At 41.6% G+C, this 26712-nt stretch overlaps 1 protein-coding gene across 1 annotated transcript in view; it reads right to left on the reverse strand.

The window, feature by feature from the left end:
- Positions 1-26712, reverse strand: part of ecpas (Ecm29 proteasome adaptor and scaffold) — a 108562-nt gene that overhangs the window by 24441 nt on the left and 57409 nt on the right. The window contains exons 21-34 of the mRNA XM_041185984.1: positions 25683-25845; positions 24507-24679; positions 23326-23427; positions 19453-19576; positions 15464-15609; positions 14956-15010; positions 13296-13410; positions 12310-12378; positions 9941-10058; positions 9593-9760; positions 8799-8878; positions 5448-5553; positions 4782-4829; positions 255-376 (exon numbers count right to left, since the gene is read on the reverse strand). Coding sequence (XP_041041918.1) covers positions 255-376; positions 4782-4829; positions 5448-5553; positions 8799-8878; positions 9593-9760; positions 9941-10058; positions 12310-12378; positions 13296-13410; positions 14956-15010; positions 15464-15609; positions 19453-19576; positions 23326-23427; positions 24507-24679; positions 25683-25845 — 1589 coding nt within the window. The remainder of the gene's footprint in view (positions 1-254; positions 377-4781; positions 4830-5447; positions 5554-8798; positions 8879-9592; positions 9761-9940; positions 10059-12309; positions 12379-13295; positions 13411-14955; positions 15011-15463; positions 15610-19452; positions 19577-23325; positions 23428-24506; positions 24680-25682; positions 25846-26712) is intronic.

Below are 26712 nucleotides of genomic sequence, written 5' to 3' on the forward strand. Positions count from 1 at the left end.
CATTTTAAAATTGCTGTCCTCACGCAAGCCTGAGCTTAACAATGTCAGGAGGGTGAATTAAAAAGAACAAATAGTGCTGATACATGAAACTTTTTAAAGCAAACTACATAAATGATGATACCCTACTTCAAATATTTCATAATTCTAAATAGTTCATTCAACACATAATTCATCTGTTAAGTTTATTCAAGACTTAGGTACACTGTTGAAGATTTCTGATTTCTTTGTCTTTCTCCACATGGTATGGTATGTACCTTAGAGATTGAACTTCAGCTACAGTGCTCATAATGCCTTTGTCCAATAAGCAAGGTAACAGCACAGCAATGACTTGCTGACCAGCAGCACCATTGGCAGGCTCACACATACGTATACACACCTACAAAAGAAAACAAACTTAATTGCTTTGACAAAGACAGCATATTAATATTAACTCCTTTATAACTGAAATTTTAAAAGTATTTCACATTAGTCAATATGCACAGGAGTCTGAGTCACTGTCTCGCCCCATCATCAACACATGATGTCCTTGTCTACAAATCCATCCATGACTTCAATTCACCCCAATGCTGTTCATTAGAAAATTGGTGAAGGCCAAGTGGGATAAATCACAATACCAGGAGCTCTTATCTTGTGCAGTACCCTTTTATGTGGCACCTTACTGAATTACTTTTGGAAATCCAAATATATTACATCAGGCTTGTCCAACCTTTTCACGTGGTGTGGGGGTGGTGGGAGGACACCTCATTTCAAAATTCTCACTCGTGTGGCTGATGAGCAAATTTTGGAAAGGTAACCAATTGGTGGGATGGTGAATAGTGAGGAGGATAGATTACAGGAGGATATAGGCGGGCTGGTCCGATGGGCTGATCAGTGGCAAATGGAATTTAATCCGGACAAGTATGAGGTGATCCACTTGGACAGGACAAACCAGGCACAGGAATACACAATGGATGGTAGGACCTTGGGAAGTACCGAGGATCAGAGGGACCTTGGCCTGCATGTCGACCGGTCCCTTAAGGTAGCAGGACAGGTAGATAAGATGCTTAAGGCGGCAAGTGGGATACTTGCCTTTATTAGCCAAGGCACAGAATATAAGAGCAGAGAAGTTATGCTAGAACTGTATAAAATGCTGGTTAGGCCACAGCTAGAGTATTGCATGCAGTTCTGGAATCTGCATTATAGGAAGGATGTGATTACACTAGAAAGAGTGCAGAGGAGATTTACCAGGATGTTGCCTGGGCTGGAGAGTTTTAGTTATGAGGAGAGATTGGATAGACTGGGGTTATTTTCCCTGGAGCAGAGGAGATTGAAGGACGACATGATTGAGGTGTATAAAATTATGAGGGGCATAGATAGGGTATACAGGTAGGAACTTTTCCCCTTGGTGGAGGGATCAATAACCAGGGGGCCTAGATTTAGGATAAAGGTCTAGAGGTTTAGAGGGGATGTGAGGAAGAATTCTTTCACCCAGAGGTTGGTGGGAATCTGGAACTCACTGCCTGAAAGGGCGGTAGAGGCAGAAACCCTCATAACATTTAAGAAGTATTTGGATGTGCACTTGCCATGCCATGGTGTACAAAGCTATGGGTCTAGTGCTGGAAAATGGGATTAGAATAGTTAGGCACTTGTTTGACTGCCGCAGACTCGATGGGCCGAAGTGCCTTTTGCTGTGCTGTAGACATCTATGACTCTAAAAAGTTTGGCACAACATTAAACATGAATTTTAAAAAAACTGAGGTATGAAAAGAAACAACTTGCTGAGCAAAAAAATCAATGAGTAATAAGTAAACATGAGTATTAGAAGGTAACAGGTTCAGCGTGTGTGCTCAACTCACTCCCAGTCTCAGGGTGCTTACTCACTCATACTCTCACCCACTGCGAGGGTGAATGAGAGGGCATGATGGTGGGCGAGAGCCAATGAGAACCCTGATAGTGGGAGTGAGCCAGACTTATGGACACAATCCGCCCTGCGTGTGCGCGTGTGTACACGTATACACACACACACACACACACACACACTACTCCACACACTTTCTCACGCCCTCCACCTCACACTATCTCACCCCCCACACACATTCTCTCATCTCCCTTCACATATACTCGCCACATCCCTCCACACACATACTCACCCCTCCCCCACACTCTCACCCCCACGCCACACGCGCTCACAACCCCACGCCACACACGCTCACCCCCCACGCCACACGCGCTCACCCCCCCACGCCACACGCGCTCACCCCCCCCACACCACACGCGCACACCCCCCAAGCCACACGCGCACATCCCCCAAGCCACACGCGCACACCCAAGCCACACGCGCACACCCCCCAAGCCACACGCGCACACCCCCCAAGCCACACATGCACACCCCCACACCACACGCGCTCACCCCCCCACGCCACACGCGCTCACCCCCCCACGCCACACGCGCTCACCCCCCCACGCCACACGCGCTCACCCCCCCATGCCACACGCGCTCACCCCCACACGCCACACGCGCTCACCCCCACACGCCACACGCGCTCACACCCCCACGCCACACATGCTCACCCCCCCATGCCACACGCGCTCACCCCCCCACACCACACGTGCACACCCCCCAAGCCACACGCGCACACCCCCCAAGCCACACGCGCACACCCCCCAAGCCACACGCGCTCACCCCCCACGCCACACGTGCACACCCCCATGCCACACGCGCTCACCCCCCACACCACACGCGTTCACCCCCCCACGCCACACACACTCACCCCACCCCACACACCCTATTCCCCTTGCAATCACCACCCCCAACACACTCTGCGCCCCTTACATTGTCTTCTCTCCCGGTTCTCTCACACTGCCCATCTCATTCTCTTGGCCCCCTCTCCCACATCCTCTTGGCCCCCTCCCGCACCCTCTCGGCCCCCACTCTCACACCCTCTCGGCCCCCACTCCCATACCCTCTCGGCCGCCTCTCCCACACCCTCTCGGCCGCCTCCAACACCGTCTCCACTCACTCACTTACTCAGACGTCGGTGGGCCCCACTTTCGCCGCCTCATGCTTCGCTCTGCTGTGTCGGAGCCCTGCTCCAGCTGCCTCACGCTCCACTCCATCCCAGCTGGGCCCTGCACCTCGGATCCCTGGCCCTCCGCCCCTTGGCTCCACTCCCTGGCCGTTGGCTTTCTGGGCCCAGCCTTCGGCTCCCCAGGTCCCAGACTCACTTGCTGCTCCTCCAATCATAGACTGTTTCTCTGCCACATTTTCCGTGAGCCTATCAGCAGAGAACGCGGAAGAGAAACAGTCTGTGAATGGAGGAGCAGCTCCATGCAGGATCTTCCACTTAAACTCACCTGTTTGACCAGCATTTTGAAAACTGGCTTCAGGGACTGCAGCTGGCTTGTAGGCCATATGTTGGAAAAGCCTGTACTATATCTACTGAATCCCTTTTAGCCACCCTGCTTGCTTCATCCTAGAAGAGCGCTAATAAATTTATCAAACACGATTTCCTTTTCACAAAACAACGTTGACTCTGCCTGATTATATTATGATTTTCTAAATGTCCTGCTACTACCTCCTTAATAATGGATTCTAACATTTTCCCCAATGACAGATGTTAGGCTAACCGGTCTACGGTTTCCTCCTTTCTTGAATAAAGGAGTTACGTTTGACGTTTTGCAATCCCCTGGGGCCTTTCTAGAACCTAGGGAATTTTGGAAGATTACAACCAATGCATCACTATCTCTGCAACCACTTCTTTTAAGACCCTAGGATGCAGGCCAATAGGTCCAGGGGGCTTGTCAACTTTTAGTCCCAGAAGTTTTCCTAGTACTATTTTCTAGTGATTGCGATTGTTTTAAGCTTCTCCCTCTCTTTTGCCCATGCTTTTCTAATATTCTTGGGATGGTTGCGAACAAATACAAAATACATGCTCAAAGTTGCTGCCATTTCCTTGTTTCCATTATTAATTCCCAATCTCATCCTCTAAGAGACCAACCCTCACTTTAGCTACTCTATTCCTTTTTATATACTTGAAGAAACTTTTACCATAGCTCAGTGTCAAATTTTGTTTCATAATGCTCCTGTGAAACACGTAGGGACTTTTTAACTATGTTAAATGTGCTATATAAATACAAGTTGTTGTTGTTATTAATTGAGTTGGACCTTCCAGAATTTTTTCTTAATTTAAGTTGCAAGCAAGATAGAAAGACTGATGTATTCATGAAAATTAAACTCCACATATTTTGTGTCTTATCACGTTAGGATCTGAGTTTACAGCTGTGATTCCCCCACTCAACAAGCTGCCACCTCCCGCTGTGTCATCTGAGTGAAGCACATTAAGCAAGACTGGGGCTCAGAGCAGTGGGGGAATTATAAAGAAAGTAAAATCAGATTGGAGGGGGACAAAAATCTAACTCGCTCTGACGCACTTCACAATGCTGGTGGAGCTACGGGGGGAGGCTGACTACCAATTTGTTTGGCAGAAACATTAGCGTTTATCTTGTTTGTTTTGATGCTTAAATAATGATCTTTGTGCTTAAAACCATTAATCAGATACTCAATAAGAATTTAAAATGTAAGTGAAGCAGTAAAAAAACCAACTTAAGGTCAAAGCGACAGTTTAATGCTGTAGTTCAGTCAGTTACATGCCCTCTCCCTTGTTTAAGTCTAGATGGATGAAAATTCAATTACTTGAACTAATAGATTGCTGTAAAGATCTGAAACTGTAAAGACACCACTGGTAACATGATAAAAATGAAACTCTATCGGTATATAGTCAATATGCAAGCAACATCCTTACCTTACTCAAGGTTTTAAGTGCAGAATCTGCAGCCTTACGAACAGACTCCTGTTAAACAAATAAAATTGCTCAGTTGAAGAGTCAAGGTATTCGCATTCTCAACAACTTAATCTTATGCTCTTAATTTTCAATTTATCCCAAAAAGTAAAAATTAAATCTCTTCATTATTGTACAGTGGGGTGGGTGGTAAGCAGTATTGCCCTAATCTAATCAATTTTTTTCCCTAGAGAAGGTGACACATGCTGGCATATGGTTGCTTGGGGTGTTCACCCTCCAGAGCCTTAGGTGATTTGCCATTTTCTGTTTGCAAGCCAACGCATTCAACGTTAGAAGGTTATTCTTCAGTGGCAGCGCAGTCCAAAACAATCCGGCCTTCATCCAACTAACGGAACCAGCTTCCCCTCTAATTTCCATTTGCTATGGGTGGGGCTGGCCAGTTGCACTGCATTGTCCCTTTTAGATTGACACGTACATCTTAGTGGGAATGCTGCTTATGCACAGCCTGTATTTTCCCTGTGTGGCACATTGCCAATTGCTGTGTGGCTGCTCATTCAAACAGCTTGAGGGAACACTGGATGAGACACTGAAACAATAAAGTTGGCTACATGGCAGCATCAACTGTGCAAAAACCCATCTTGGAAGAACGTCTGAAGATAAATGCTGTACCTTTATATCATCACGCACTCTGAAGAGAGTCTCCCATATTTCTGTAAGTCGGTCAATTATATCATCCACTTGTCTTCCCTGCAGTAGATCACTAATTGCTAAACAACTGTAAAATAATAATTTATGTGAATGAATACAGTCGGAAAAACATTCTCTTTTAGGACACATAAGGCACTTTTATGAAAGTAAATGGATTAATTCTCAGTAGTAGGAAAATTAATATGGGTCTACAGCCTATATTTCCAGAATGTTAAAAGGACAAGTTCACTGAAAAGCCATTAATTATTGGCAGGAGATAGGAACAAATCCAACAAATCTGATCAAAACAAATGGCTGATATTATGAACGGTTCCGTTCTCATACAAAATTGAAAAATGTGTGGAAAGTTAAAAATTAAACTTTTAATTCATATTGTTCATACAAACATTATATTGCTGTTGCAAGACCAAAAAATATTCTACAGAATGATGGAATCTCATTTGCATTTAGTATTCAAGGTACATCACAAAATGGAAGAATTACACTGAAATAAATATCCCAGGGCATGGTCAAGCCTTTTGTCAGCCTTTCTGTGGTGGCTTATGGTAACAGTCCCTCCCAAAGCTTGTGTATTCAAGTCACGTTCCAAGGACTGGAGCACAAAATCCAGGCTGATACACCTAGTGCTGCACTGTTGGATGAGATGTTAAACCGAAGCCCCATCTGCTGTCTCAGGTGGATGAAAAAGACCCCCCCCCCCAGTGCTATTTGAAGATCAGGGGATTTCAGGTGTGTGTCTTGGCCAATATTTATCTCATCACGAACATTACTAAAACAGATTATCCGGTCACCATTACATTGCTGCTGATTGGAGCTTGTAACTTACTTAACTCTGGACCTTCAAATTGGCGTTTCCTACGTTACAACTTCAAAAAGTACATAATTGGCCGTCAGGGGTTTTAGGACTTTACGAGCTTGTGAAAGGTGCATGTCTTTATTTTCTTTGTATTACATTAGTTTTCTTTAAAGAATAAAAAGTGATCAAATCTCCTACATTTGCTGCGCTGCTGCCACTGATATTTGAAAATGACAATTTTTCACCCAGGTTCCCTTCCCACAATCCTGGTCCCTCATTGCTGCATTAATACGAAAATAACAAGGAGACAAAGGTAAGCACGAAATAAGACCCTTCTCCAAACACTGGAAGTGGAATTCCAGAGGGCAATATTTGCCTTTAACAGGGCTTGACAATTAAATTCAAAGTCAGACACAATTCAAACAAGAAATTAACACACATTTTACTTCTCTATCCAAGACCTTTACTAGGAATGTGATCTGCTGATGGTTTACAGCCAACCTGTATGATAAGCATAATGCCATCCTAAAAATGCTGGTTTAACCTAACATTATTTAAATAATTCAGTTCTCTGCTACTCAGAACCATAGAAATTTATCTCCCTCATTTAATGTGCTCTCTATCCTCCTCCACAAATGTCATCTTCAAGGCTATAGCCTTCTCAAATCGCCAATCACGCACAGGTACACAGTCCTAATTATTCCTCACCCCACCTCAATAAAAACACACTATCTGCTGCCAACAACAACTGAACAATGTGAAAATTGACTACCTGGCGTACAGAAACACAAATAATTCAGATCAATGAGAATTAGTACTTTACTGCTGCTTAAAGTAGGCAACATTCCTTCTTAAAAAGATAGGCAGTTATATCAGAAAATTACAACTGTGCATTAATTCATTTGTTCCATTTGCTCTCTTAATGTTGGGCGTTCTTTTGCATTTAGACTCTAATCTCAAATCTCTAATCTTACCACAAAACAACATAATCAAAAATTGGATAAAGCTCAACAATTATTTTCCATTCCCACCCCCATCACCTTTATCCTGTGAGCTGAGAGTGATTGCCTTTGCCATCAATGCATCATGTGACTGAGTGTGATATCAAGGGGCCCTAGCATTAACTGAAGCTAATGGTAATTGGGAGGGGGAGGGGCGGTGGTAGTGGTATGTGTGTGTTGGGGAGTGGGTACTCTCCACTGGTTGGATTCATGCCTAGCACAAAGGAAGATAGTTGTGGTTGTTGATGAATCATCTCAGTCCCAGGACATCACTGCAGGAGATCCTCACGGTAGTGTCTTAGACCCAACCACCTTCAGCTGTTTCATCAATGACCTTCCCTCCACCATAAGGTCAGAAGTGGAGATGTTCACTGATGATTGCACAATGTTCAGCACCATTCGTGACTCCTCAGATACTGAAGCAGTCTGTGCCCACATGCAGCAAGAGCTGGATAATATCCAGGTTTGGGCTGACATGTGGCAAGTAACATTCACGCCACAAAAGTGACAGACAATGGCCATCTCCAACAAGAGAGGATCCAACCATCTCTCCATGACACTTAATGGCTTAACCATCACTGAATCACCCACTATCAACATGCTGCAGGTTACCATTGACCAGAAACTGAACTGGACTAGGCATATAAATACTGTGGCTACAAGAGCAGGCCAGAGACAAGGAATCCTGTGGCGAGTAACTCACCTCCTGACTCCCCAAAGCCTGTCCACTATCTACAAGGCACAAGTCAGGATTGTGATGGAATACTCTCCACTTGCCTGGATGGGTGCAGCTCCAACAACACTCAAGAAGCTCACACCATTCAGAACAAAGCAGCCCACTTGATTGGCAACCCATCCATCACCTTCAACATTCACTCCCTCCACCACCGATCCACAGTGGCAGCAGTATGTACCATCTACAAGATGCACTGCACCAAGGCACCTTTGACACCACCTTCCAAACCCTCTGTCACCTAGAAGGATAAGGACAGCAGATGCTTGGGAACATCACTATCTACAAGTTCCCCTCCAAGGCACACACCATCCTGACTTGGAAATATATCGTCTTTCCTTCACTGTCGCTGGGTCAAAATCCAGGAACTCCCTTCCTAACAGCACCGTGGATGTTCCTACACCACATAGATTGCAGTGGTTCAAGGCGGCAACTGGCCACCACCTTATCAAGGGCAATTAGGGATGGGCAATAAATGTTGGCCTAGCCAGTGGCACCCACATCCCACGAACAAATAAAACAAAAAATTCTTTCTGCCCCCCCGCTCTGTTGAAAGCATTGATTCCTTGCCAGAATACAGCTTAGTGGTCACCCAAGTGGCAGTCCTTCATACGTTAGCCTAGCTTTTCAGGACAGGTTGCCAGACTGTAATCAAGGGCAGGAAACCAACCCAATTTTCCCCTCCCTAACTTAGGAATGCTGAGGACATCTGTAACACAAATCAAGTCTCGTGTTACTGTGATTCAGTTACACAGGGCCATGCCACATTTATGGAACAGTACCTGGATTCACGAACCCGCCAAAGATTGCTGGTTAAATTGATTACTAGATCTTGAAGAATCTCCTTTAAGTACGTATCTATCTGTTAAAAGAAATAAATAATTAAGTAACTCTTCCTAAATTTGTCTAAAGTGATTGAACTTTGAAACAGATTTGCAGTCCAGAAACAGCTTATAGCACATCCTATGTAAAAGGAGAATCTGGTACTTGGATCAATGTGAGAACCATGCATTTCAGAAAAAAAGATCCATGTGATTCATATAGTGTTGTATCCACTGAAGATGTCAATCAGCTCCCCCATCACTAAATTTTAAATTTCTTACATTTTATCTCCTACACTGAGGGGACAAAAATATAGAATAGGCAAAAACTGTTATCAACGGGATTGTGTGGGGGAGGCAGGGCAATTACACACTATTAAGTGTTTCTTAAATAACTCTTTAGAAAAGTTAAAGCAGGAGTAATCCTGCACAGATGGTGTGTAGTTTACACAGGTTAAGAGCAGGATGAATCATAGGAGTGCCAATCCTGAAAGGGATATCATCCCTCTGAAGTTTTCTTCATGAAAGCACCATTGCTTTCCCAGTGCTGGTTCCCAATTGCGCTGCAAGTTCCTTGAAATAAAATTAACTCTCTCCTTTTGTGTGTGTGTACACTATGGCTTAAGTCGCCACATCCAGTAACATCAAGCAGTCAGAAAAACTAACTGGCATGGAGATGACAAGACCCTGAATAATGTTATCAAGCTCAAATAAACACCAATAACATTTGGACCTGAGTGAAACAGCACACTTACAGCACTTTTATCTGTGACAAGAGCATTCCAAATACTGGTCATTGCCAGCCGGATTCCAGAATTTGGATCAAACCGATATCGATAAAGTCGTGGGATAAGTTGAGCTAAGTAAGGAGCCAACTGCTCTTCAGCCTTCGTTGCTATGATGTTAAAGCCAAAAGCAGCACCCTGCAAGGACAAGGAGCAGTTATTTCATAATAGCATCACCATTGCACGCTCTTGCCGCTAACACAAAACACCAGCGATCCATAGCATCAGGCTTGATTGATGGATCCTTACTCCTTTTGCTGGGACTTCCATTAATTCCCGCTTACACATGTTGCGAACAGTCCCTGAAATGTCATTTACCTTTCGAGAGTTCCACATGGCATGGTGATTGGCCAAGTTCATAAACTTGTAAACAAGATCAGGTTGATTAAGGTCACTGGCAAGACTGCAAAGTTCTTTGTAAGTTGATAGTCCCTGTCTGATGAAGGTTTAAAACAAAAGTCAGTTGGTATTGTGAAGTGATATACCTATAAGCAATTGCGTTCACTAGCTTTAGCAAAAGAGTTTAACAGAAAAATCCTGGAACTCTCTTTCTAACAGCACTGTGGGTGTGCCTACACCACATGAGCTGCAGCGGTTCAAGGAGGCAGCTCACCACCACATTCTCAAGGGCAATTAGGGATGGGCAATAAATGCTGGCCCAGCCAGCGAAGCCCACATCCCATGTATGAATTAAAAAAAAATTATTCACCATGATACGGAATTGGTGATGGGAGAGAGAGAGTTTGGTTCCTCTCAGAAATATAGGAAAAACAATTGAGCTTTAAAAAAGAACTGCAGATTCTGGATATCTCAAACAAAAGCAAAAAATGCTGCTCAAAGCCTTTCTTTCCCATAGCCTACTTGTGACCTGCATAAGCTCTCTGCCCCATAACATTTGAAAAAATCCATGGCCTTGTTTCACAATATCTTTGTAACTTTTTCCAGCTTTATATTTTCCCTTCACAGCTCACAAAGCTGTATTGAGCTTAGCTGGCTCTTTTCTCTTCCTATCTATTTATCCCTTTCATATTCTGTGATATTTTCAAGGGTTGCTTTATTCCTCTCTTGACAGCTTGGCTAAGATTAGCCTTGTAAATCATCTAGCGTTTATAACTTCTTTAATTTTTATACTTCAAGTTTATTAGACTCAGAAAATGCTTGTACTAGTAATCCTTATTTTTGAATCACGACTTCTATTTAAGTGGGTCTTGTTAACGTAGCACACTTGTCTTCTTAAGTTCGGACAGTTTCCACCCAAAATGTTAATCTTTCCAATTTTCAATCCTTGGCAGTCCCACTATGGATGCCCATCATTGTTTTGCTTGTATTTTAGTTTATTCTTCAAATCTTTCAAGGACAAAATGTTTGAAACTAGGAGGCATTTTTCCTGTTTACACATTACACTCCTGTTTTCCTTGCTCACTAGCCTTCTTTAGTTAATTCATTTCTGTGGGAAAATGCCTCTAGAAATAGTTTAGCTAAAGTTAGGATCTCAAAATATATGGAAATCAAGAGAGCAAACCTTCTTTAATCATTCTAAACTGGGGAGAGTGGATCAAGATGTTTTGAAACTGGGTCAATTTGATCAGGCATTTCAGAATCTTCACCAGGAATTTTAACAAATGGCTTTGGAAAAGAAATACTAAAATTGATAGATGTTGAATGCATTGCAGAAGTTATTTAATGGCTTTGGGAATAATTAAGATTTATATAATGTTGTTTCCATTAGCGGAGGTGACTAAACCAGGAGCCATAAATACAAGATGGTCACCAACAAATGTAATAGGAAATTCAGGAGAAAGCTCTTTACCCAAAGAGTGGTTGTCTTATGAGGAAAGGTTCAATAGGTTAGGCCTATACTCTTTGGAGTTTAGAAGAATGAGAAGCGATCTTATTGAAACATATAAGATTCTGAAGGGACTTGACAGGTTGGATGTCGGGCAGATGTCTCCCCTTGTGGGGGAGTCTAGAACTAGAACTAGACTAGGCTGCAGTTTAAAAATAAGGGACTTCCCCATGTAACATGGAGATGAGGAGGGTTTTTTTTTCTCTCAGAGGGTCTGAGTTAGGCTGACTAGACTGAGTTAGTCTGGTTAGACTATGGAATTCTCTTTCCCAGAGAGTAGTGAAGGCTGAGTAATTGAATATATTCAAGGCTGAATTAGACAGATTTTTGATCAGCAAGGGAGTCAAGTTTTATGGTGGAGCAAGCAGGAAAGTGGAGTTAAGGTCACAATCAGATCAGCCATGATATTATTGAATGGCCTACTCCTGCACCTATTTCTTATATTGCTATGAGCTTGCCACCATAAGGAGTAGCTGAAGCGAATATCTTGGATGCAGTTAAGGGGAAGCTAGATAACTACCTGAGGGAGAAAGGAGTAGAAGGAAATTCTGACAGGGTGAGAGCTGGCATGGGCTCAGTGAATCAAAAGGCCTCCTTCTACGCTGTGGGAAAAGGCTCGTCCGGAGCATAACCACAGGCATAGACCAATTGGGCCGAGCGACCTATTTCTGTGCTGTAAATTCTGTGAGATACATTTTACGAATGACATTTTCAAACTTGCTTCATAAATACTTCGCTGTCCCAATGCAAAAGAACATGCAGAATTTCATGAATGCTCATTCCATTCAATGTTGTCATAAATATAGAACATTTGGGAATCATAATTCCTGGCCTTTCTCACCCATCAGGGGTTTTGCCCATTGCATTTCCTTGAAACAGTTCAGTGTCTTCTGACAGATCCTGTTTAATCCTGTAAGAGAAATTATAGCTTTTCAGTAAATGAACCAGGCCAACAGCACTGACCAATGACCTCTATATATTCAAAACAGAGGTAACATATTCCAAAACAATTATCTGAATTAAACTAGCTTCAGAAAACAAGTGTTGAAAAGCAGCGATTATCATGTGAAACATATTTTGAAACAAAATGCCTAATTCATGAATTGTGTGTTCTGGGATCTATTAATATATTACACTTTCATTCAGAACTTCCTCTGATAACTGGTAATTTTTAAAACTCATTTGTTCATGGGATGTGGGCGTCGCTAGCAAGGCCAGCATTTGTTGCGCATCCCTAATTGCCCCTTGACTGAGTGTCTCACTTGGCCATCTCAGAGGGGCAGTTAAGAGTCAAGCACATCGCTGTGGGTCTGCAGTCACATGTAGGCCAGACTGGGTAAGGAGATTTCCCTCCCTAAAGGCCAATGGTGAATCAGATGGGTTTTTATGACAATCAATGATAGTTTCATGGTCACCATTACTGAGACTAGCTTTATATTCCAAATTTAAATTCCACCAGCTGCCACGGTGGGATTTGAACCTGTCTCCCCCAAAGCATCAGCCTGGGCTTCTGGATTACTAGTGCAGTGACATTACCACTAAGCCACTACCTCCCCCCTCTTCTAATAATCAAAGAAACAAATCTTTGTACACTCCTCCCTGGGGGGAGGGAGGGATGGGTTACTGTGAAAGAAAAAAATAGCATTAGACAAAACATATTGCTTTGATAAAACTAATTAATACGGTTAATTCAATAACTGAACCATTTAAATCAATGCAGATTCTGATGGCTATGAAAAAGAACATTTCCCTGTTTAAATCTTTGGTATCAAGTGTAGTTACCAGATTATATAGCTTCTTAAAATTCCTGATAGGATACATTCTTACCGTTTCCCTGTCATTAGTGTTTCCACAAGAATTGAAACTAGCTCCTGTTGATCCTGTTCACTGCCTAGTTCATACACCAATCCAAGACCTTTAGATGCCACATCCTGGCTAAGTTCTATAATGTTAAGCAAACAAATAAATCAGCACAAAGCATCAACCTACACAACTATTTATTAAATAATTAGTTTACTCAAAGGATTCCAATACAGAGTGCAGTAGCTTCCTTAGTGCTAAAATCTGAGCTACCAGCTCTCCTCATGGATGATATTGTTTAGGTGTGTCAGGAAGGTATAATAATTTTCATAATATTATTGGAATTTACTGTAGAGTAATAATGGGGTCTGTGTCTATGGGTGTGTGTGTGTGTGCGTGCGTGTGTGTCTTAATTGAATTAAGGCAGCTGGTCTGAAGGCTTTGCTGTATCAGAAGGTAAGCTAGGTTTGAAATGTTAAGTGGGTAAACATAGTTGAAGTTTTAGAATGTAAGGTGTAAAGAGCACATTTGCATTTATAAATAAACCAGATTAGCTTGAATTCAAAATGTTTCACGTAGCCTGGAGAAGTTAAGAAACAGTGTGTTTATTTTTCCCTAATGTTACTAGTAAAATTGGTATTATGATAGATTTTTATTATTAAAGAGGTAAAGTCCAAAGACATAGCAAAACAATTGGAATTTGCATTCAAAGGGAAAAATATGTATAAGGGAGAGAAGGTTGTGGGCAAGGGAATGCATTTTAAGATCTAACAAGTGTGAAAAGCCTCCATCATCCAAGCCTCAAGCCGCTGACTATAAGGAACCGAAGCTGAGAAAAACTCACATTGAATTCAACTATCCAGGGTATCGTGTTACTTTGCCTGGGTCTTTTAAAATCTGTATGCCTTACTGTTGCTTTTACAGAGGTGTAACTGGGAGTTAGGTTAACTAGAGGAGCTAGGAGTTATCATAGTAATTTGTAAACCTATGTAGGTGCTTAAAATCATTTTTTTAATTTAATAAAGGTTTAATTTAGTTTTGTAAAAACCATCTAAGACTTGGTGGTTTTATTATTACTGAATTTAAGGCACGCATCTCGAAATAAATACATATTGCAAATAATTGTGGCAGCTGCTTCAAATTTCCCTCTGGGATTTGGGCAGCTTGGCATTTACCATCTGCTTGCCTAACAGTTGCCATCTTTTTGTGTAATGCCTGGTACACTGACTAAATACATTCTAGTGCTGAAAATACACTCAAAATCCTGCCGGCAACTGCACAGCATTCAAAGGTTACCTTTTTTATCCTCATCACTGATGTACTCAGTGTTGCAATCATTTGTGAATAAAATTAATTTAATTAAAAAAAGCTTAACAATTATATATTACTTCAAAAATTTTGCCCAATTTTATCCATAAGTAAATGGTTTTCAATATCCTGTATTGCTAAATTTGAGAACTTTACTGTACATTTACGATTTGCAGGTGATGCTGCAAAGAAAGTTAATGAGTAACAGACATTTGAAGATTGAATGTCTTCAGTATAACTCATGCTATACCATCATGTGCCAGAGTGAAAAGTAGCTCAAATTTTATAACTGATGCTTTTGCCCATCCCTAAATGCAACATTTTTTTGACCAGTGAGAGGATTGCAGTACAGTTAAGATTAAACATACAGTAAACTTACCATCATTCTCGGATAAAATCGAAATGAACGCACTCTGAATTTCCTTTAGATGAGACTGTAAAGAAAATATTATTACACACGTACAACCCATCAAATTGTTTTAGGTTTAGGAAAAATCCATCATCTGAAATAAACTGCAGCACTGCTACAAACCGAATTCTTAAATAAAATGAACCACTTTGAAATTCTTTACTATTTAAAAAATTAATATCAATGATAACCTTCCGGTTTTGTCATCTGGAAATAGGATTTCTACTTAGTGAGACTGGTTAAATATCTTTTAATGAATACACTCTGGAAAAACTTATTTTTTAAAAAGTAAATACAAAGCAAATTCTGACCATTTCTATCTTCTTAATCTTAATTCAGAGGACTGCCCGCATCCCACTATTGTGTTAAAAAATAAACTGAAATATCACAACATTAATCAATAATGAATCTCTACGAGTATTCGGTAATTATGGTAACTTTTAAAAATATCACTGCAAAACAACTGAAATGTCCTTACCTTGATCTCCTTATGCTGGCTCAGTTTTTTCACCAGCGACAAAAGCCAGATACAGGAAGCCTGGCGGACATGGGGATTAGAACTAATGATGTATTTCTTTAGGATTTCATCCAGAACCCATGGAACAACATCATTTACTTTAACAGCTGAGATTTAAAAAACAAAAAGGGCATTGAATTTTGCAGGTAAGCCATTGCGACATATCCAAACTAAATAAATACATCCGTCTTTAAGGGGAGAAGGTTGGGGAATGGCTGAATGGCTTCCCTCTGTGCTGTAACAATTTGTGATTCTGTGATACTCAGGAGAGTAATGATAGTTTCCACCCAAAATGTTAATGTATGGTCAAAATTCGAGAGCTGTAACAAATACAGCTGATGCAGGCCTCACTTGCATTATTATTATTATTATTATTTCAGGAAGCATGCACAACTGAGCTGTGACTAACATACAGCCAAATGTTGCCAGTGATTGCAAAAAGCAGTAACAAGTTCTCAGTTTTATTATGACACCAAACTAAACACACTCAAGTTCCACCTTACATTCCCCACTGACATTTTCCAAGTACCATTTCAGTCTATGCCATCACAAATACACTTTCTGCATAACAACCATGGTCCAAAGATTCAGCAGTACTGGTTCTAAGACCAACCAGCAACTGGTGCATTGAATATCCAAGTGTGCTTTCTTGCTTCAGAATTTAGCTTGTGTACCTATCAATATTAGAAATCTTGTGGCAGTGTGATATTGCACCAATTAAAACATTGCTTATGAGTCAATGCCAAATGTGACATTGCAATAGGATTAATGAGGGGGGGGAGGAAAGAAAGAAAAAAAATCAACTCATCTCTGCTACCTGGTCTCCACTCTTGTACAGGCTTGGTCTGAGTGCTCCAACTATGCTCTGTTACCCCATCGGCCCACCCACAGCTGACCTCCTTCATTCCTCCCACAGACATTAGGTTCCCACTATTACTTATAGAATAAGAAGTTTGTTATCTACGCTGATTGGTTGAACTGGACAAAGAGATCAACTGGGAAAAAAGGTTAACATTAACCTCACAGCAGAACACAAGAGTTAGCAGATAGCTCTTCAAATAAAACTGGCAGTTTCGCTTCTTCCAACAGTTTCACCACTAGGCAAGGATTGGATACTGAATACTGAGGGATATATGACCTTCAAAAAGAATAGGAAGCTGGGTGAAGTTGAAGGGGTAGCACTATTAATCAAGAATAGCATTTGTGCAATAGTTCGAGGTTACCCTGGTTCAGGAGCTCAGGATGTAGTATTGGTTTAGGTGGAGATGAGGAACAGTAGGGAAAGAAGTCACTAGTGGGAGTGGTCTACAGGCCCCCTAACAGTTACCACAATGTGGAACAAAGTATACAAGAATAAATATTGAGTGCTTGTGATAAAGAAACAGCAATAATCATGGGTGACTTTAATCTACATATAAGCTGGAAAAATCAGATTGGCAGTCGTAGACTGGATAAGGAGTTCATAGAATGCTTTTGAGACATTTTCTTAGAGCAGCACGTTCTGGAACCAACCAGAGAGCAGGTTATAATAGACTTGGAATTGTGTAACGTGACATGATTAATTAATGGCCTCAGGGTAAAGGTAGTGACCACAAAATGATTAAATAAGGGCAACTATGTTGGCATGAAAGCTGAGCTAGCTGAAGTTAACTGGGATACTAGGCTAGGGAACAGATCAATAGAAAAGTAGTGGCTGACACTTAAGGGGATTTTACAGAATACTCAGAATAAGTATATTCCTACCATAAAGAAAAATTCTAATGGGAGGACCCACCATCCGTGGTTAACTAAAGACCTTAGGGAAAGCATCAAGTTAAAAGAGGTGGCTGAGGGAGTTGCGTTGGTGGTAATTTTCTAAAATTCCCTAGATTTTGGACAGGTTCCACCAGACTGGAAAGTAGCAAATATAACCCCTCACTATTCAAGAAGGGAGGGAGGCAGAAAACAGGAAACTATACGGCACTTAGCTTAACGTCTGTCGTGGGGAAGGTGTTAAGTTGATCATTAAAGCGGTTATAGCTGGGCACTTGCAAAAACACAAGGTAATTGGGAAGTGTAAGCATGGTTTTGTGAAAGAGAAATCATGTTTAATCAATGTATTAGAATTCTTTGAAGGAGTAACTTGTGTCGTGGATAAAGGGGAGCCTGTAGATGTATTGAACTTGGATTTCCAGATGGCATCTGATAAGGTGCTACATCAAAGGTTATTGTGGAGAATAAAAGCTCATGGTGCAGGGGGTAACATATTAGCCTAGGTAGAGAGTTGGCTGGCTGGCAGAAAACAGAGGGCATGCATAAGTGGGTCTTCATCTGATTAGCAGGATGTGACTAGTAGGGTCCCGCAGGGGTCTGTGCTGGGGCCTCAACTTTTTACAATTTAACTTAATGACTTAGATGAAGGGAGTGAAGGCATGGTAGCTAAATTTGCAGAAAAAACATAGATAGGTAGGAAAGTATGTTGTGAAGAAAACATAAGGAGTTTGCAGACATATATAAATAAATGAGTAGGCAAAAATCTGGCAGACGGAGCATAATGTGGGAAAATGTGAAGTTATTCACTTTGGCAGGAAGAATAAAAAAGCAGAGTGTTACTTAAACAGAGAATGACACCAGAATTCAGAATGCAGAGGGATCTAGGCGTTCTTGTACTTGGGTCACAAAAAGTTAGTATGCAGGTACAGCATGCAATTAAGAAGGCTAATGGAATGCTACCCTTTATTACGAGAGGAATTGAACATAAAAGGATGTTATGCTTCAGTTATACAGGGCACTGGTGAGACCACATCTCGAAGACTGTGTGCAGTTTTGGTCTTATTTAAGGAAGGATGTAAATGCGTTGGAGGCAGTTCAGAGCAGGTTTACTAGATTGATACCTGGACTGAGCAGGTTGTCGTATGAGGATAGGTTGGACAGGCTGGGCTTGAACGGGAGTTCAGGAGAGTGGGGGTGGGAGGGGGGGTGATTTGATTGAAGTATACAAGATCCTGAATGGTCTTGACAAGGTGGACGTGGAAAGAATGTTTCCTCTTGCGGGTGAATCCAGAACAAGGGGGGCACTGTATTAAAATAAGGGATAGTCCTGTTAGGACAGAGATGAAGAGAAATGTTTTCTCTCAGAGGGTTGTGTGCCTTTGAAACACTCTGCCTCAGATGGCAGTGGAAGCGGGGTCACTGAATATTTTTAAGGCAGGGGTAGAAAGATTCTTATTAGGCAAGGGAATTAAAGGTTATTCGGGGTAGATGGGAATGTGGAGCTTGAAACACAAACAGATCAGCCATGATCTTATTGAATGGCAGAGCAGGCTAGAGGGGCTGAATGGTTTACTTTTGTTCCTATTTTGTATGTTCATAACTTCTCCATTTAGCCTCAGAATGGCAAAAGCAATTTGTTTTTGAAAAATATGTTTCAAACTGGAAACAGAATAAAATGTTTCTGTATGCTGTGTTGTGAAGCATGAAGTACAGTGCAAAGTGACAAATCCCACTGCCCATCAAACTGCTTCACAACTTGAAATAAAATTATGCCAATTGAATGTGGGTATTGTGCTGGCCAGTGGCATCTGTAAAGCTTTCGGCAATTAACTACAAAATGTTAACCACTCAGTCCTTTCCAAATTGGGCACTCCTACAGAATTAGTCGTGAATTGTACTCATCACTCACTGACAAAGATTTCATATAAATGCACACCCACCTAATCCTACGCTTAAATCAGATATAGTGTTTGTATTTCTCCTGGGCAAGCTGATCAAAATCTACAGCACACTTCAAATTATACAAAGCAGCTCGTTTCAAATCCCTCTCTTACAAAATCATCTTGTGTGAGACCTCCATCGTCACCAGTAAGGTTCGTTATTGCTCCCTCAAAATGCCAGGAATTCGCTACAAAGAGATTACATTTTGAGCTTGCTTGTGTTAACAGGTTAAAACACACATACCATCTACAACTTACCAACCGGAGGGGTATACTCCTCCTCAGAAACCATCCACAGGTCGCGAGCTGCCAGCGAACTTGTCCCTATTGCAGCACTGGTGATTGCTTCTCCAACTGTGAACTGCAGCTCTATTTGTTTTGACTGGGGAAAGGAAATAAATTTAGATCCATTACTTGTAATTTTGATTTCCAAGGATAATTGGAAATCCATGAAGTTTGAGACTGCCAGCATTATTATTTTTTTGAAGCTCCCTAATGGGAAAAGATAACTGGTCAATAGGGAACAACTTCCCCATACAGTTGTGACAGATGGCATCCTCCACACTGGTACCCAGATGTAGAGTGGGTAAGCACTAAAGGCAAGTTTGAGCTCACCTACAGTGTTCCTTTGGCAGCTCAAAGAGCAATTTTCAGCAAGAACTGAGAGACCAAGACAGACAGATTTGAACTTTTATTGTGCCTTTTTCGGAAAGAGAATTTTTTAATGTATCGTCACTGTTGTTGTGTAGGAAGCGTAGCAGACTGAGCTAGCTCCCACAATCAGCGATGTGATATTGGCCAGATAATTTGTTTTAGTTGAGGGAAATACTGGCCAGGCCACTGTGGCAGAACTCCTCTGCTTGGCTTTGAAATAGTGGCTATGGGATCTTTTATAGCCACCTGCGTGGGCAGATGGGACCACAATTTTTCTTTATTCATTCATGGGATGTGTGTGTTGCTGGCTAGGCCAGCATTTATTGCCCATCCCTAATTGCCCTTGAAGTGGTGGTGGTGAGCCGCCTTCTTGAACCACTGCAGTCCTTGTGCAGTAGGAACACCCACAGTGTTGTTAGGAAGGGAGTTCCAGGATTTTGACCCAGCAACAGTGAAGGCATGGCGATATAGTTCCAAGTCAGGATGGTGCGTGACTTGGAGGGGAACTTGCAGGTGGTACTGTTCCCATGCACTTGCTAGGTCAGAGGTGGGAATCTATGGCCAATGTGCCAATTCAGGCCCGTTGCTCAATTTCATCCAGCCCGCAGCAAGATTTCTAAAAATATCGACTTATGACAATAGCACCTCCAAAACAGCATTTATCATGATACGGATTTGCTTTGGATAAAAGTGTCAGCTAAATTACTATAATAATATTTAACAATATAGTATTCAAATTCAGCCATTGCATTAAAACAGTGGGTCGGCTGTTCTCTCTAAAAACACTAAATTAAATTGATTTTCGCATGTGTGGTCTGCAGCTGGTTTTGTCTGTATAGTGAATGGCCCATGATAAGAATAAGGTTCCCCAATCCTGTTCTAGGTGATAAAATTTACAGGTTTGGAAGGTACTGTTAAAGGTAACTTGGTGAGTTCCTGCAGCGCATCTTGTAAATGGTACATACTGCTGCCACTGTGCGTTGGTGGTGAAGAGAGTGAATTTTGAAGGTGGTGGATGTGGTGCCAATCAAGTGGACTGCTTTGTCCTGGATGGTGTTGAGCTACTTGAGTGTTGTTGGAGCTGCACTCAGTTAGGCAAGTGGTTAGCATTCCATTACACTACTGACTTGTGCCTTGTTGATGATGGACAGGCTTTAGGGAGTCAGGTGGTGGATTAGTCTTTGCAAAATTCCCAACCTCTGAACTGCTCTTGTAGCCGCTGTATTTATATGGCTGGTTCAGTTCAGTTTATGGTCAATGGTAATCCCCAGGTAGTTGATGGTGAGGTATTCAGTAATGGTAATACCATTGAATGTCAAGGGGAGATGGTTAAGTTCTCTCTTGTTGGAGATGGTCATTGCATGGCACTTGTGTGGCATGAATGTTACTTGCCACTTATCAGCCCAGGCCTGAATGTTGTCCAGGTCCTGCTGCATATGGACACAGACTACTTCAGTATCTGAGGTGCCACGAATGGTGCTGAGCATTGTGCAATAATCAGTGAACGTCCCCACTTCTGACCTTATGATGGAGGGAAGGTCAATGATGGAGCAATTGAAGATGGTTGGACCTTGGACACTATCCTGAGGAACTCCTGCAGCGATGTCCCGGGACTAAGATGACTGACTACCATCAATCACAACTAACTTCCTTTGGGCTAGGTATGTCTCCAACCAGTGGAGAGTTTTCCCTCCATTCCCACTGACTTTAGTTTTGCCAGGGCTCCTTGATGCCACACTCAAGTCAAATGCTGCCTTGGTGTCAAGGGCAGGCACTCTCACCTCACGTCTTGAGTTCAGCTTTTTTGTCCATGTTTGGATGAGGTCAGGGTCTCTGTGACCTTGGCAGAATCCAAACTGAGTGTCCGTGAAGAGATTATTGCTGAGTAAGTGCCACTTGATAGTGCTGAAGATCGACAGTATACTGATGGGGCAGTAATGGTCAGGTTAGATTTATCCTGCTTTTGTGGACAGGACATATCTGGGCAATTTTCCAAATTGCCAGGTAAATACCAGTATTGTAGCTGTACTGGAACAGCTTGAGGAGGTGCACAACTAGTTCTGGAGCACAGGTCTTCTGTACTATTGCCAGAATGTTGTCAGGTCCCATTGCCTTTGCAGTATGCACTGCGTACAGCTGTTTCTTGATATAATCATACTTAATGCCTCATCTGAAAGACAGCACCTCCAACAGTGTAGCATTCCTTCAGTGCTGCACTGGAGAGTCAGTCTAGATGCTGTGGTCAAGTCTCTGCAGTTGGTGTTGCGTAAACCTATGATCTTCTGACAGAAGCAAGAATGCTTCCACTGAGCCGAGGCTAACATGATGCAGACTGTGCCTGGGCACCTGGCAGGCAGGTGTATATTGATTCAGAGTGAGAGAATAGTTATGTGAGATGATGAACTAGCTGCTGGAGCTATATTTTTCTCTTATTGTTGGCTTGCTAACTCACTCTTGGTATGAAATGTGTCAAGAGGAATATGGAGAGAATAGTCCAATGTCTGGCTTAAATTTAAACCACTTACAAGAATAAGCACACAAGTACTCTCGTACTTTATACTGTTTTTTTTTTCCTTTACTGATTCTTTTAAGAGTGGTGGTTACGTTCTGGTCATGTTAGCAATAGGGTTGTGATCTCATTGAGCTCTCAACAGGTATACTGAAAGATTAAACTGGAGATCTGAAGGAAAAATCAGAAAGAACCTAATTTTCCCCCACTGGCCAAATGGATTAAACTTTACCACTATGAAATCAAATTGTGCTACAGGGAACGTAATTGAATTTTCTGTGCTCTTGACATGTACCTCCTTTTTGATCAGCACTTCTTGCAATTATTATGCACATCATGACATTTTAACATATCGACATTCAAAATATTTTGCTTTTAAAATGAAGGTGGCAACATACAGGATGCTCAGCAGCAGCTCACCAAGGCTTCTTCTTTGAGAGCACCAAACAAGCACACAACCTCCACCACCGAAAAGGACAAGGACAACAGCCCTACGAGAACATCACTACCTCCGAGTCACGTACAATTCCGACTTCGGCATGTACTACCATTTCTTTATTGTCACCGGGTCAAAACCTAGTATGCTACAGGGCTACCTTAACCACAAGGGCTGCATCAGTTCAAGGTCACCACATCCTTCCTTACTATCTCCTTCTCAGCGCACCTAGGGATAAGCAATAAATGCTGGTCTTGATTTTGATGCCCATATCCTAAGAATTTATTTTTAATCTCTATTCCCTACCTAACAGCAATGAGAGAGAACCTTCACCATATGGACTGCAGTGTTTCAAGAGAAGGCTCACCATCACCATCCCAAGAGCCACTAGGGCTGGACAACACATGCTGGTCTTGATACTGCCACTTGTATCTTGACGATGATTAAAAACACAAAATCACAATCGTATTGCCATGGTACAGTTTTGAGTGCTGAATATTGCTTTTCAATCTATGTTTGGTACAATGTTTACCTCAACTGAGTTCATCAATCCTTGCAGGAGTTTCTTTTGATGAGGAAAATCACCATCTCCAACAGGCAAATAACCCAGTGTCTGCACTGCTCGCTCCTTCATCTATAGAAATAGAAAAGTATTGCATTCAATAATTGCATGGCGGTCTTAATTAATAACTAGTTTTGATTAATGCAAGGGTTAACAGTTGGGGGTGATATTTTCCATTTCCCATCTATTGATCACAAAGCACATCTACACCAGTGCAGGAGATGGTCCTGAAGATTAAGAAGGCAGTTAAAAGGCCCAAGTTTTTTCACTATTTCCTCACAACTCAGACTTTTGACGCTTGGAATCAGCCTCATGTCTATTTTCTGCATGGCTTGAACATCTCCCTTATGCACCAGTTTTGAGTTAAAGTAACAGCCTCTCATGTGAACTTGAAGGGCTGAATGGCCTCCTTTTGTTCTGTACTATTCTATGGATTCCATAAGGTAGCACAGTCAGCTGCAAAATTTTAATTATCATTACTTGGTAAAGTAACTAGATTAGAATATATTGTTTTACATTTATGTGATAATTTGGGTTGTGATTTATCAAGTTAATTTATAAACACTGAATCCAAAATATGCAAATTTCTCATTAAAAACCTAGTTCTTTAAAGTGTGTGACTGCATAATGGCATACAAACACTTAACATGTTTGTATGAATTCCTATCTAAAGAGACATTAACCAAATGGGTAACACTTTGTTTAATACAGCAGACATTGGAATTTAAAAAGAACACATTTAGATACTAATATGCTGAAATCATATTATGCAATTTCAAAGCCCTAGTGCCTCAGTAAAACAAGATTACGAAAACTTGCTTAAAAGTGTACTTGGTTCACCGTCTATTCCTACCAATGAGAGGAGCTGCACCTTCAGAAGTTAATTAGTGAGCAATGATATTTTGAAAGTAGCATTCTGCAAGGGTGGTTGTGTTCAAACTAGGGGCATATTTTGTATTTTTAAAATTCAGCATATCAAGACTCCTCTGCTTTAAATTCCTCATGCACAGAAATTAACAAAATTACTACTGGGGAAGATACATTTAATGATCGATGACTGTGCTATTGGTAGGAGTAATGCTCAAGTAATCCTGCTCCAAATAAAAAACATTGCCAATATGAAGACTTTTGATATAAAGATTGACCCTCACCTTGTTACTCTCCTTGCCTGAGCGGATTTTAGCTAGGAAGCTCTCCACCAAGTGCAGTTTTGAGAACCCAGAGCCTTCATTTACGATGGGTAAAGCACCGTTCCTCCCAATTTCACCAACTGCTACACAAGCAGCCATAGCCAGAGATGGGGATGCATCATCTAAAAATGAAGCTGAAATATTTTTGTTTAAAACAGTGTACGCACACACATAAAACATACATATGTACATAAAAACACATTTTAGAAAATATATACCATACTTAAAAGGAAAGAGTAAATCTATCAGACTACAAATATAATTTAATATAAATATAAATAATCTGTATGTCACTATTTAGAAAAAGACTGCATTTATCGCAAATTGTAATGTTGGGTCCCCTTTATCGGGAACCTCAGTAGCACATGTTACATAGAGGAATTGCATGTGTCCTTTAAGCAGCTGCACTCACTGCAGCTACTTTCTACCCAGCCTGGAGGACAATTTGCAAAAACCTGCAAAAAAAAAACCTTATCAATAGGGTTCTTTGCATACTGATCTGCAGCACAAATTCATACTTCGAACAGTTCAATGTTTGCTGTTTAGCTCAAAGTTGGATCTACAGAGATGCCCAGTGTGGCTGGGGAGGTAAAGGCCAGGAGGTTACACATGTGGGTCAATACAGTGTGCAGGTCTGCAAAATGAGACAGATCTCTCACCAATGTTGAGAGCAATTGCAGAGGTCTGGTCGGCATGCTATGGTCTCACAGCCACCGCCACAGGAGTAAATGTATTAAAAAAAGTGGAGGAAGTAAGAAGAGGAGGCTCCTATTATTTATATCCCTCATGGTGGATCGTCCTCAGATTTTACTGGTCTAGAAGGTTCATTTTGCATCGTGCCTTCCGGGCAAGGCTTCAAATGGCACCCACCGGAACTATTCTGTTTAAATGCCCACATACACTGCTAAGCAACGCCATTCTTAAGAACTTCTCAAATATCTGGTGGAAACCCAAACCTCAATCTTTAAAATATATAAACAAAAAAAATATAGCTTAAATGGCACCTGATGGAGTTAATAAAAAACATTTGGAGGTAGTAGAATTCACGAATAGAAAAACTGTTTAATAGTTGGGATCAGGTGCACTCATGAAAAAAATATGAAAACACAATGCAAAGTTATATTTCAAGTTAATTACTAATTGTTTCTGTGGTAGACTGGATTAGCTGGCCTTCTAGTGGTTCTTCAGCATCCGACTGTTCCATATCTTGGATATCTAAATTTGTTCTCTTCTTTCTGGCCAGGTACCGTCCTATCATATATCCTAAAGCCAACAACGCTCCGTGCTGTGATTCAGGGCTCTACAGAGAATAGGATGTGAAGGGTTTGTTACTTTATTTCACTTATTATTCTGTTAGGCTCAATCACATGAAACATCAAGGAATGATAATTTCAACAGCACTTGGACACAGTAAAGACTACAGGGTCCAACAAAAAGTGAGTAACTAGCCACACCCCTTGCAAAGATATTCCGTTAAGTTATAGCACTGGCATCTGCCCAACAAGGTGGAAAATATCCAAGGTATTTCCCCAAAAGGCAGGACAAATCCAATCAAGCCAACTACCACCCCGTCAACCTACTCCCAGCTATCAGCAAAGTGATGGAAGAAGTTATTAACAATACTATCAAGTGGCACTTACTCACCAGTAACCTACTCAGTGATGCTCAGTTTGGGTTCAGCAGGACCACAGTTCCAGGCCTTATTAGAACCTTGGACCAAGTATGGACATAAGGCCTGAATTCCACTGGCAGCTCCTCAGGTAATGAAGCAATCTATGCCCATACTCAGCAAGTCTTGGACAACATCCAGGCTTCGGCTGATAGGTGATAAGTAACATTTGGGTCACAAAAGTTTCAGGCTATGAGCAGTTCTATCAACAGAAAGCTTAACTATCTCTCCCGTGAATTCAATGATTTACTGAGTCCATCATTCTGAGGTTACCATTCACCAGAGAGATAACTGGAACAATCACACAAATGTCGAGCAACTGGAGCAGGCCAGAGACTGGGGATTCTGCAGTGAGTGGGTCAACCTGGAATGTGCGATACATCTCCACCATCTCTAAAGTACAAGTTAAAAGCACAATGGAAAACTTCTAAGGATAGGTGCAGCTACAAGACTTGAGCTCAACACCATCCAGGATAAAGGAGGCTACTTGATTTAGCA

The sequence above is a fragment of the Carcharodon carcharias genome, chromosome 4 (assembly GCF_017639515.1).
Source record: "Carcharodon carcharias isolate sCarCar2 chromosome 4, sCarCar2.pri, whole genome shotgun sequence".
NCBI lineage: Eukaryota > Metazoa > Chordata > Chondrichthyes > Lamniformes > Lamnidae > Carcharodon > Carcharodon carcharias.